The 13,433-nt window shown below is 46.6% G+C and overlaps 1 protein-coding gene across 1 annotated transcript in view; it reads left to right on the top strand.

The window, feature by feature from the left end:
- LOC148453947 (ecto-ADP-ribosyltransferase 5-like) overlaps positions 1 to 13,433 on the top strand; it is a 362,221-nt gene that overhangs the window by 12,103 nt on the left and 336,685 nt on the right. Inside the window, exon 2 of the mRNA XM_088461462.1 lies at positions 1,559 to 1,646. Within this exon, the coding sequence (XP_088317588.1) occupies positions 1,569 to 1,646 (78 nt within the window). The 5' untranslated portion in view covers positions 1,559 to 1,568. The remainder of the gene's footprint in view (positions 1 to 1,558; positions 1,647 to 13,433) is intronic.

The raw sequence follows: 13,433 nt of genomic DNA, 5'->3' as shown, positions 1-13,433 counted from the left end.
GGCGCATGCGCACGACGGAGCTCCCTCCGTCGTGCGCATGCTCAGTGCATAACATCGACCCACTTGCGAGCGGACAGCCGCTCGCGAGTGGGTCTGAATCAGGCCCTATATTGGTAATGACGCTTCAATGAACAGTACAGTAAACCTCTATGAGCAATAAATGTATCCATCAATGTGTCTTTCATGGATGTTTGTTTTGAGATTCAATTCCAAATTATGAAACTATATCCTGTATGTGATAAATTGTAGTATAATACAGTACAGGTTGAGTCTCCCATATCCAAATATTCCAAAATACAGAATATTCCGAAATACGGAATTATTTTGGCATGACTGAGAAAATGAAACCTTTGATTTTTGATGAGTCAATGTACACAAACTTTGTCTAAGGCACAAATTATTAAAAATATTGTATAAAATTACCTTTAGGCTGTGTGTATATGAAACATAAATGAATTTCATGTATGTACACAAACTTTGCTTGAGCCACAAAATTATTGAAAATATTGTATAAAATGACCTGCAGGCTGTGTGTATAAGGTGTATATAACACATAAATGCATCCTGTGTGTATACTTGGGCCCCATTCCCAAGATATTTCATTATGATATGCAAATATTCCAAAATACGGAATATTCCGTTATCCAAAATACCCCTGGTCCCAAGCATTTTGGATATGGGAGACTCAACCTGTACTGTAAAAGTGGTAACAACTGTTTACAAAAAACATATCACTGCCAAACAATATAGAGAAATGATCCCATGTATTAAACTCAGAGCCTCATTTACCAACGGGCTTTATCATTCCTAATGAGTGACAAAACTCTTTGAACTTGATAAATGGTGCTACAGCCAATCAGATCCTAACTGTCATCTGTTTGAAAAATGACAGTTGGGAGCTGATTGGCTGGAGCACCATTTACCATACACAGCGAGTTTTATCACTCATTAGGAATGATAAATGAGGCCCACAGTTTCTTGATAATAAAAATAGATTGCACATAATATAAGCCAGGAACCGGTGAGAACTCTTTGGGTAAGGTCAGAGGTCTGGAGATAGCATGCACTGGGATATAATAGCAGAATAATATAAGTATATTCCTCTTGGTGTAGCACTCAGGATGACAATAAACGTTACATCGCAGAGGAGTCGCAAACACAATCCTCTGTTTGGTGTCTATCACATGACATTCCCTATTGGATATCTCAAGAGGTGAGAACACTTCTGAATATCTTGACATATTGCTATTCATTATCTGAATTAAAGTAAATAATAAACTACACACAAGGAAAAATCTGTAATTATCCCCCTTCTGGGGTCGTACACGCCACGGAGGTTACTTAGCGCAGGAAGGATGGATTTCCCGCGATAATTTCTTTGGAATTAGAGCAATTATTTCTGCTGTCACAGTAGATTTCTGTCTCCAACAAGTTGCTACAGTACCTCTGGTCTTATGTAAGGGACGGGGGCGTGAGAAACATGGGGCAGCATCAATTTGAAATAGTCCTCTAGGTTGCCATTCTCCCTTTTTTATGACTGATTTATTTATGTAATCAGGTGCTTGAAGATGGATGCAGTCAGTGCGAGTCATCTGCTGGGCGGTCTCACCATCCTCTGTGTCTTCATCGTTCAGGTGGCATCTCAGGTACGTCCTTTACATCTAGAGTAACTGCTGGTAAATCACATACTGCTGTTGGAGAATCCTCTCCTAGTGATCCTCCCTTCTAGCATATCAGAAAGGGTTCTACATCTGAGGGTTCCCCAGTGTTGGCACAGGGCGGCTGGTGCAGACAGAGGAAAGAGAGAGAGATATCCGTGCTGACAGACTAAACCCATCATAGAGTTTCTCTCTGGCAGAATGGATGGCGTAAAGTTTGGGTTGTTCACTTCTTGAGCTGTGCTTTACTAGGGATAGGGACTAAAAAGTTCTCGCCTATCTCCCAGCCCTCAGTTTGCTGCTGCTTCACCAATCGTGTAAAACATCCGACCAAACGACTGACATGGACAATGATTGGTCAGTGGTTGGGACTGAGCGATGATCGGTCACAGCCTGAAGGTGGTGGGAAAACAGTCTGGGTAATTCGGTTATCAAACCTGTCTAATCCATCCAACCATCATTTAGTATCTTGCGTCTGCGGAAATCTATCTTCGTGCGTCATCGGACCGGCCATTGAAACTTGCGCAGCCCTATGGCAGTGACTCCATCTGACTATGTCCTCCAGTGTGAGTGGCTGTGTGTCTTTAAATGCAGTCGCTATCAACGCCGCACCTACGTCTGCCACGCCACCCAGGAATGGCCACTGAAATCCACACTTTGCTATTATTCTGTCCTGCCCAGCAAGCAACAAATCATCTACATACACAACTATGACTATGTCGACTTTTTGTGTGTTGACCTTTTTGTCCATGTCGACCTGTTGCCTGTCTAACCTCTGGTTTCTATCTACACAGTGTCGACCTTTTAACTGTCTATCTATACAGGGTTGGACTGGCCCACAGGGGTACAGGGGAAACCCCCGGTAGGCCCCACTGCCTGAGGGCCCATCCCCTCCTCTAGGGATCAAGTTCCAGTCTGTGCACTTGTATTATATTGCACAGGATTTTGGTGTATTTTCTACAATGTATTGCTGTTATTAATCGTACATTATTATGCATTCACTAGCAATATTTACCATATCTATATATTTTAGGGGCCCAGACCCAATTTGGAGGCTGGCCACACCTCTAAGTATGGGCCCCAATCACTGCATTCCCCTGGTGGGCCCTTCATACCCAAGTCCAACACTGTATCTATAGTCCGGATACCCTGCACCATGAGATGAATATAATACAGGCCCTATGGGGCTTACGCATTCCCCTGTATGCCCGTTAGCGCAGCATATCAATAGGTGCTTTTGCACAATGCATGCTCAGATAATGATTGCACACCAGCAAGAGAATGCAGAGACATGCACATCTGCATCACTTATACCCAGTGGTGGCTGCAGAGGTGGGGCTACAGAATAGTCCAAATGTCAAATAGGGGAGTCACACCAACTGCCACCCAAACTGCTGGCAAACATCACCGGCCAGGACTCAGTGGCAGTTGGTGTGGCTCCCCTATTTGCATTCCGGGATGTGCTGCAGACTAATTTCTGGAGCCACCACTGCGGTCCGGTGATTCTAGAGAGGGACGGGGAAATCTCACATTAGCAAAGTGCTGATGCAGCATAGTCCAAATGTCAAATAGGGGAGTCACACCAACTGCCACCCAAACTGCTGACAAACATCACCGGCCGGGACTCAGTGGCAGTTGGTGTGGCTCCCCTATTTGCATTCCGGGATGTGCTGCAGACTAATTTCTGGAGCCACCACTGCGGTCCGGTGATTCTAGGGAGGGACGGGGAAATCTCACATTAGCAAAGTGCTGATGCAGCATATCTGCGCTGTTTCTCATTGTTTTCACCTAGTATGGGGCAGTTCTAGTACAGGCTGATGATAATGACTTGTAGTGAACCTGGCATATGCTACATGCGCAGTGACAGGGGCCTCTGCAGATCCTTGATGCTCTGATGGGCGAAAATCTATCCCGGTTTATTATGTGTTACAATTCTGCCTCAGTCAAGAGTGGATTGTGATGTGCTACAGTGTATATGGGCTTCAACGCTGTTATTAATAGTCACTTGGATGACAATAGTGGTCTATGTAGCTGAAATCCCATCCCTGGGTTCCGATGGTTGGTTTGCGTCTCACAATGGGGAATTCAAAAAATATTTGTGGAACACCTGCAAATACTAAGTATCTCCAGGATGCGTATAGGAAGGACCACATCAGAGTTCTGCTGCTGTCCTCGACTTCTGACTGTAAAATCAGCCCTTATAGGATTCTATAGGGGCTGCTAAAATGTCAGACTTACCAAGCTCCACAAAGCAAAGAATCCCGAAGCTTGGTAGGTTTGATAGTTTAGCATTGCTCTGGTAGCTAACGCCCTTGTAGCCTATCGGATGCTTTATGCAACATTTACCAGGAAAGCGGTCAATAGGATCTGAGGGTCACACGTGCGCAGTTGCGCGGCCGCTCGACCAACAAGGATATAAAACTATCACATTAGCAATCGCATTACTTCCTACACCTCGCAGGGACGCACGTGTTTTATAATACATTCTAGCGATAGCTAATTTTGTATCGCTGTCACAAGCAGAGATAAGAAATCAGGTTTATAGGGTCTAGAACCCAGTGAATGATGGGATTTCAGAGGGTAAAACTCTAACCCTAAGCAGCCTAATCAGGCAGACACCGCAGTTACCCCAAGAGCTACAAGCTGCCTCTCCCTGCCTCACCGCAGACCCACCTGGGGCAGCCTCAGAGGTGTACGATGGGCTGTGAGAGGGGGCGCTATGGGGGAAGGTATAACTGATATAACTGTAGGATTTGGCATAAGCTTATAATAGAGATTTTATTCATTTAGCAGATGACTCTGTCTGCGCTGTGTATTTGGGAGACACTTCCCTTATGTCCACACTCCACATAGGGTATTTATAGAGGGTGAGGCAGGAAGAGAACAGTCTGATATCATCTCACTTCTGCTTCTTCTGAATATTTCTTTGTTCCTGATCGATGTATTATAACACTCAGCACATTTGTATTTAGTGCACTTATTGTTCTCGTGGTCCTCACAGGAGGGGGTTATAGGAGTCATCTCTTGGTGACTCAGGTTTATTACAGTTCACATTTCCACATGTTAGGGCACAAATTATAATACATACAGTACAAACAAGAAGAGTCTATTATAATATCAATGTCACATCACAGTACTACTGTCTCATCATCACCTATCACATCACAGTACTACTGTCTCATCATCCCCCTATCACATCACAGTACTACTGTCTCATCATCCCCCTGACTATCACATCACAGTACTACTGTCTCATCATCCCCCTGACTATCACATCACAGTACTACAGTCTCATCATCCCCCTGACTATCACATCACAGTACTACTGTCTCATCATCCCCCTATCACATCACAGTACTACTGTCTCATCATCCCCCAGTACTACTGTCTCATCATCCCCCTGACTATCACATCACAGTACTACTGTCTCATCATCCCCCTGACTATCACATCACAGTACTACCGTCTCATCATCCCTCTGACTATCACATCACAGAACTACTGTCTCATCATCCCCCTGACTATCACATCACAGGACTACTGTCTCATCATCCCCCTGACTATCACATCACAGCACTACTGTCTCCTCATTCCCTATCACATCACAGTACTACTGTCTCATCATCCCCCTGACTATCACATCACAGTACTACCGTCTCATCATCCCCCTATCACATCACAGTACTACGGTCTCATCATCCCCCTGACTATCACATCACAGTACTACCGTCTCATCATCCCCTATCACATCACAGTACTACAGTCTCATCTTCCCCCTGACTATCACATCACAGTACTACCGTCTCATCATCACCTATCACATCACAGTACTACTGTCTCATCATCCCCTATCACATCACAGTACTACAGTCTCATCATCCCCTATCACATCACAGGACTACTGTCTCATCATCCCCCTGACTATCACATCACAGTACTACTGTCTCATCATCCCCCTTTCACATCACAGTACTACCGTCTCATCATCCCCTATCACATCACAGTACTACCGTCTCATCATCCCCCTGATTATCACATCACAGTAGTACCGTCTCATCATCCCCCTGACTATCACATCACAGTACTACTGTCTCATCATCCCCCTGACTATCACATCACAGTACTACCGTCTCATCATCCCCTATCACATCACAGTACTACTGTCTCATCATCCCCCTATCACATCACAGTACTACTGTCTCATCATCCCCCTGACTATCACATCACAGTACTACTGTCTCATCATCCCCTATCACATCACAGTACTACTGTCTCATCATCCCCCTATCACATCACAGTACTACTGTCTCATCATCCCCCAATCACATTACAGTACTACTGTCTCATCCCCTATCACATCACAGTACTACTGTCTCATCCCCTATCACATCACAGTACTACTGTCTCAACATCCCCCTGACTATAACATCACAGTACTACTGTCTCATCATCCCCCTATCACATCACAGTACTACCGTCTCATCATCCCCCTGACTATTACATCACAGTACTACTGTCTCATCATCCCCCTGACTATCACATCACAGTACTACAGTCTCATCATCCCCCTGATTATCACATCACAGTACTACCGTCTCATCATCCCCCTGACTATCACATCACAGTACTACTGTCTCATCATCCCCCTGACTATCACATCACAGTACTACAGTCTCATCATCCCTTATCACATCACTGTACTACTGTCTCATCATCCCCTATCACATCACAGTACTACAGTCTCATCATCCCCTATCACATCACAGGACTACTGTCTCATCATCACCCTGACTATCACATCACAGTACTACTGTCTCATCATCCCCCTATCACATCACAGTACTACTATCTCATCATCCCCTATCACATCACAGTACTACCGTCTCATCATCCCCCTGATTATCACATCACAGAACTACTGTCTCATCATCCCCCTGACTATCACATCACAGTACTACTGTCTCATCATCCCCCTGACTATCACATCACAGTACTACCGTCTCATCATCCCCTATCACATCACAGTACTACTGTCTCATCATCCATCTATCACATCACAGTACTACTGTCTCATCATCCCCCTATCACATCACAGTACTACTGTCTCATCATCCCCCTATCACATCACAGTACTACTGTCTCATCATCCATCTATCACATCACAGTACTACTGTCTCATCATCCCCCTATCACATCACAGTACTACTGTCTCATCATCCCCCTATCACATCACAGTACTACTGTCTCATCATCCCCCTATCACATCACAGTACTACTGTCTCATCCCCTATAACATCACAGTACTACTGTCTCATCCCCTATCACATCACAGTACTACTGTCTCAACATCCCCCTGACTATAACATCACAGTACTACTGTCTCATCATCCCCCTATCACATCACAGTAGTACCGTCTCATCATCCCCCTGACTATCACATCACAGTACTACTGTCTCATCATCCCCCTGACTATCACATCACAGTACTACCGTCTCATCATCCCCCTGACTGTCACATCACAGTACTACCGTCTCATCATCCCCCTGACTGTCACATCACAGTACTACTGTCTCATCATCCCCCTGACTATCACATCACAGTACTACTGTCTCATCATCCCCCTGACTATCACATCACAGTACTACCGTCTCATCATCCCCTATCACATCACTGTACTACTGTCTCATCATCCCCCTATTACATCACAGTACTACTGTCTCATCATCCCCCTATCAAATCACAGTACTACTGTCTCATCATCCCCCTGACTATCACATCACAGTACTACCGTCTCATCATCCCCCTGACTATCACATCACAGTACTACTGTCTCATCATCCCCCTATCACATCACAGTACTACTGTCTCATCATCCCCCTATCAAATCACAGTACTACTGTCTCATCATCCCCCTGACTATCACATCACAGTACTACCGTCTCATCATCCCCCTGACTATCACATCACAGTACTACTGTCTCATCATCCCCCTGACTATCACATCACAGTACTACCGTCTCATCATCCCCTATCACATCACTGTACTACTGTCTCACCATCCCCCTATCACATCACAGTACTACTGTCTCATCATCCCCCTATCAAATCACAGTACTACTGTCTCATCATCCCCCTGACTATCACATCACAGGACTACTGTCTCATCATCCCCTATCACATCACAGTACTACTGTCTCATCATCCCCCTTACTATCACATCACAGTACTGCCGTCTCATCATCCCCCTATCACATCACAGTACTACCGTCTCATCATCCCCCTGACTATCACATCACAGTACTACTGTCTCATCATCCCCCAGACTATCACATCACAGTACTACTGTCTCATCATCCCTCTATCACATCACAGTACTACTGTCTCATCATCCCTCTATCACATCACAGTACTACTGTCTCATCATCCCCCTGACTATCACATCACAGTACTACTGTCTCATCATCCCCCTGACTATCACATCACATTACTACTGTCTCATCATCCCCCTGACTATCACATCACAGTACTACTCTCATCATCCCCCTGACTATCACATCACAGTACTACTGTCTCATCATCCCCCTATCACATCACAGTACTACTGTCTCATCATCCCCCTATCACATCACAGTACTACTGTCTCCTCATCTCTATCACATCACAGTACTACTGTCTCATCATCCCCCTATCACATCACAGTACTACTATCTCATCATCCCTCTAACACATCACAGTACTACTGTCTCATCATTCCCTATCTCATCACAGTACTACCGTCTCATCATCCCCCTGACTATCACATCACAGTACTACTGTCTCATCATTCCCTATCACATCACATCACAGTACTACCGTCTCATCATCCCCCTGACTATCACATCACAGTACTACCGTCTCATCAACCCCCTGACTATCACATCACAGTAGTACTGTCTCATCATCCTCCTGACTATCACATCACAGTACTACTGTCTCATCATCCCCCTGACTATCACATCACAGTACTACCGTCTCATCATCCCCCTGACTATCACATCACAGTACTACTGTCTCATCATTCCCTATCACATCACAGTACTACTGTCTCATCATCCCCCTGACTATCACATCACAGTACTACTGTCTCATCATCCCTCTATCACATCACAGTACTACTGTCTCATCATCCCCCTGACTATCACATCACAGTACTACTGTCTCATCATCCCCCTGACTATCACATCACAGTACTACTGTCTCATCTACCCCCTGACTATCACATCACAGTACTACTGTCTCATCATCCCCCTTTAACATCACAGTACTACTGTCTCATCATCCCCCTGACTATCACATCACAGTACTGCTGTCTCATCATCCCCCTGACTATCACATCACAGTACTACTGTCTCATCATCCCCCTGACTATCACATCACAGTACTACTGTCTCATCATCCCCCTATAACATCACAGTACTACTGTCTCATCATCCCCCTGACTATCACATCACAGTACTGCTGTCTCATCATCCCCCTGACTATCACATCACAGTACTACTGTCTCATCATCCCTCTATCACATCACAGTACTACTGTCTCATCATCCCCCTGACTATCACATCACAGTACTGCTGTCACATCATCCCCCTGACTATCACATCACAGTACTACTGTCTCATCATCCCTCTATCACATCACAGTACTACTGTCTCATCATCCCCCTGACTATCACATCACAGTACTACTGTCTCATCATCCCCCTGACTATCACATTATTATTATTATCCTTTATTTATATGGCGCCACAAGGGTTCCGCAGCCTTACATAGTACATAAACATAGTGCACAAACATAGTACATAAACATAGTGCACAAACATAGTACATAAACATAGTGCACAAACATAGTACATAGACATAGTGCACAAACATAGTACATAGACATAGTGCACAAACATAGTACATAGACATAGGCCCTCATTCAGAGCCGTACGCTCTGAGCAGAGCGCACGCTCTGAATGAGGGCCGGGCTCCATTTTCATGGAGCGTCCTCCCAGACGCTCGTATAGCTGTGGGTCTCCACCCACAGGCTATACGAGCGTGCTTTGTGATGGCCGCGATGGTCGAGACCATCGCGACCATCGAAATTGAGAGCCGGAGCCTGCGGTTGAGGTTTTCAACCGCAAGCTCCGGAGTGATTTTGGCTCTATCAGAGCCAAAATCACTCCCACTGACATCACTAGTGATGTCAGTGGGCCGGCTTCTGACGGGAGGCGTTCCCGTGGGAACGCCCCCGTCAGGGAGGCACGCCCCCGGCACGCCCACCAAAGGGGGCGTGCTGTCAATCAACATTGACAGCACGCCCCCTTTGATCGGACACAACGAGCGAAGGACTTTCCTTCGCTCGTCGCGTCTGGCGCATGCGCACGACGGAGCTCCCTCCGTCGTGCGCATGCTCAGTGCATAACATCGACCCACTTGCGAGCGGACAGCCGCTCGCGAGTGGGTCTGAATCAGGCCCATAGTGCACAAACATAGTACATAGACATAGTGCACAAACATAGTACATAGACATAGTGCACAAACATAGGGCCTGATTCAGAGCCGTTCGCTATTTGTGGTCGTTCGTTCAAAAACAAGGGGTGGCTATTCAAATGATCCGTTCGCAAATTGCAGTCTGTTCCCACCTCTAAGTCTGAACAAGCGAGCAAAACATACGCTCGTTTATTTGATAAAAACGCCCCCTGGCCGCACGCACCATACGTCATGTCCGCTATTTATTAGATTAATCGAGTACATCGTACAGCGTATGAACTGCTCGCTATTCTTGTGGTTGGTGTTTTCAACCGCTATTTTGCGAGCAGTTCTGAGTTAAAAAAAACCAAGTGACTTGGTCAATGACGCTGCTGTATTAAATATGCACTCCCTTAAAACGCCCGTTTTGACCTTTAAGCACGCCTGCGTTCGGATCTCCACTCCCCGTTTTCAAGAACCTTCCCCTGTTACCACCCACATACGCCTCATTCTGTCACTCAAAATAGCAGGCCCTCGCTATATTGCGTACCAACGATTTTCGGCCGCACTGACTGGTTCGCGCATGCGTACTAAAAACCATACGCATGCGCAGATGTGCGAACATCGCTCGGAACGAGCGTACTGCCGCTTGCGAGTGGCTCTGAATGAGGGCCATAGTACATAGACATAGTGCACAAACATAGTACATAGACATAGGCCCTCATTCAGAGCCGTACGCTCTGAGCAGAGCGCACGCTCTGCATGAGGGCAGGGCTCCATTTTCATGGAGCGTCCTCCTGGACGCTCGTATAGCTGTGGGTCTCCACCCACAGGCTATACGAGCGTGCATTTTGATGGCCGCGATGGTCGTGACCATCGCGACCATCGAAATTGCGAGCCGGAGCCTGCGGTTGAGGTTTTCAACCGCAAGCTCCGGAGTGATTTTGGCTCTATCAGAGCCAAAATCACTCCCACTGACATCACTAGTGATGTCAGTGGGCCGGCTTCTGACGGGAGGCGTTCCCGTGGGAACGCCCCCGTCAGGGAGGCACGCCCCCGGCACGCCCACCAAAGGGGGCGTGCTGTCAATCAACATTGACAGCACGCCCCCTTTGATCGGACACAACAAGCGAAGGAAAGTCCTTCGCTCGTCGTGTCTGGCGCATGCGCACGACGGAGCTCCCTCCGTCGTGCGCATGCTCAGTGCAGACCATCGACCCACTTGCGAGCGGACAGCCGCTCGCGAGTGGGTCTGAATCAGGCCCATAGTGCACAAACATAGTACATAGACATAGTGCACAAACATAGTACATAGACATAGTGCACAAACATAGTACATAGACAGTTGAGCAGAACAAGAAAACAGTGTCATACAGTTTAAGACAATGCAATACAAGTACATGGTATATAAACACTGCTGCAACAGAAGCAGGATGGCAAACGTCACGGGTTAGGTGCTTTTGAGTATAGAGCAGATAGTATAAGTAAAGAAAGGATAAGCACAAGATGAAAGAGGGCCCTGCTCGTGAGAGCTTACATTCTAGAGGGGATGGGCAAACAGACAGGGGTGACACAGATGGGGTAGACAGTGAGCATGGGACAGAGGGTAAGGATGACAGATGGGTGGATTCCTATTTTACAGTATGTGTGGAAGTCATTTGAATTAAAATTTATGCCACTGACATTCTACTTTAAGAGGCAGTTTTTGTAGGTGTCTGTGGAAAGCCATGGCTGTTATATCAGTGTATGTGACAGTATATGTAGGTGTCTGTGGAAAGCCATGGCTGCTATATCAGTGTATGTGACAGTATATGTAGGTGTCTGTGGGAAGCCATGGCTGTTATATCAGTGTATGTGACAGTGGCCCTCATTCAGAGCCGTACGCTCTGAGCAGAGCGCACGCTCTGAATGAGGGCCGGGCTCCATTTTCATGGAGCGTCCTCCTGGACGCTCGTATAGCTGTGGGTCACCACCCACAGGCTATACGAGCGTGCTTTTTGATGGCCGCGATGGTCGAGACCATCGCGACCATCGAAATTGCGAGCCGGAGCCTGCGGTTGAGGTTTTCAACCGCAAGCTCCGGAGTGATTTTGGCTCTATCAGAGCCAAAATCACTCCCACTGACATCACTAGTGATGTCAGTGGGCCGGCTTCTGACGGGAGGCGTTCCCGTGGGAACGCCCCCGTCATGGAGGCACGCCCCCGGCACGCCCACCAAAGGGGGCGTGCTGTCAATCAACATTGACAGCACGCCCCCTTTGATCGGACACAACGAGCGAAGGACTTTCCTTCGCTCGTCGCGTCTGGCGCATGCGCACGACGGAGCTCCCTCCGTCGTGCGCATGCTCAGTGCATAACATCGACCCACTTGCGAGCGGACAGCCGCTCGCGAGTGGGTCTGAATCAGGCCCAGTATATGTAGGTGTCTGTGGAAAGCCATGGCTGTTATATCAGTGTATGTGACAGTATATATAGGTGTCTGTGGAAAGCCATGGCTGTTATATCAGTGTATGTGACAGTATATGTAGGTGTCTGTGGAAAGCCATGGCTGTTATATCAGTGTATGTGACAGTATATGTAGGTGTCTGTGGGAAGCCATGGCTGTTATATCAGTGTATGTGACAGTATATGTAGGTGTCTGGGGAAAGCCATGGCTGTTATATCAGTGTATGTGACAGTATATGTAGGTGTCTGGGGGAAGCCATGGCTGTTATATCAGTGTGTGTGACAGTATATGTAGGTGTCTGTGGAAAGCCATGGCTGTTATATCAGTGTATGTGACAGTATATGTAAGTGTCTGTGGGAAGCCATGGCTGTTATATCAGTGTATGTGACAGTATATGTAGGTGTCTGGGGGAAGCCATGGCTGTTATATCAGTGTATGTGACAGTATATGTAGGGGTCTGTGGGAAGCCATGGCTGTTATATCAGTGTATGTGACAGTATATGTAGGTGTCTGTGGAAAGCCATGTCTGTTATATCAGTGTATGTGACAGTATATGTAGGTGTATGGGGAAAGCCATGGCTGTTATATCAGTGTATGTGACAGTATATGTAGGTGTCTGTGGAAAGCCATGGCTGTTATATCAGTGTATGTGACAGTATATGTAGGTGTCTGTGGGAAGCCATGGCTGTTATATCAGTGTATGTGACAGTATATGTAGGTGTCTGGGGAAAGCCATGGCTGTTATATCAGTGTATGTGACAGTATATGTAGGTGTCTGGGGGAAGCCATGGCTGTTATATCAGTGTATGTGACAGTATATGTAGGGGTCTGTGGGA

The sequence above is a fragment of the Taudactylus pleione genome, unplaced genomic scaffold, assembly GCF_031769625.1.
Source record: "Taudactylus pleione unplaced genomic scaffold, aTauple2 ptg001056l, whole genome shotgun sequence".
Classification (NCBI taxonomy): Eukaryota; Metazoa; Chordata; class Amphibia; order Anura; family Myobatrachidae; genus Taudactylus; species Taudactylus pleione.
This window is presented reverse-complemented; position numbering and strand designations above follow the sequence as displayed.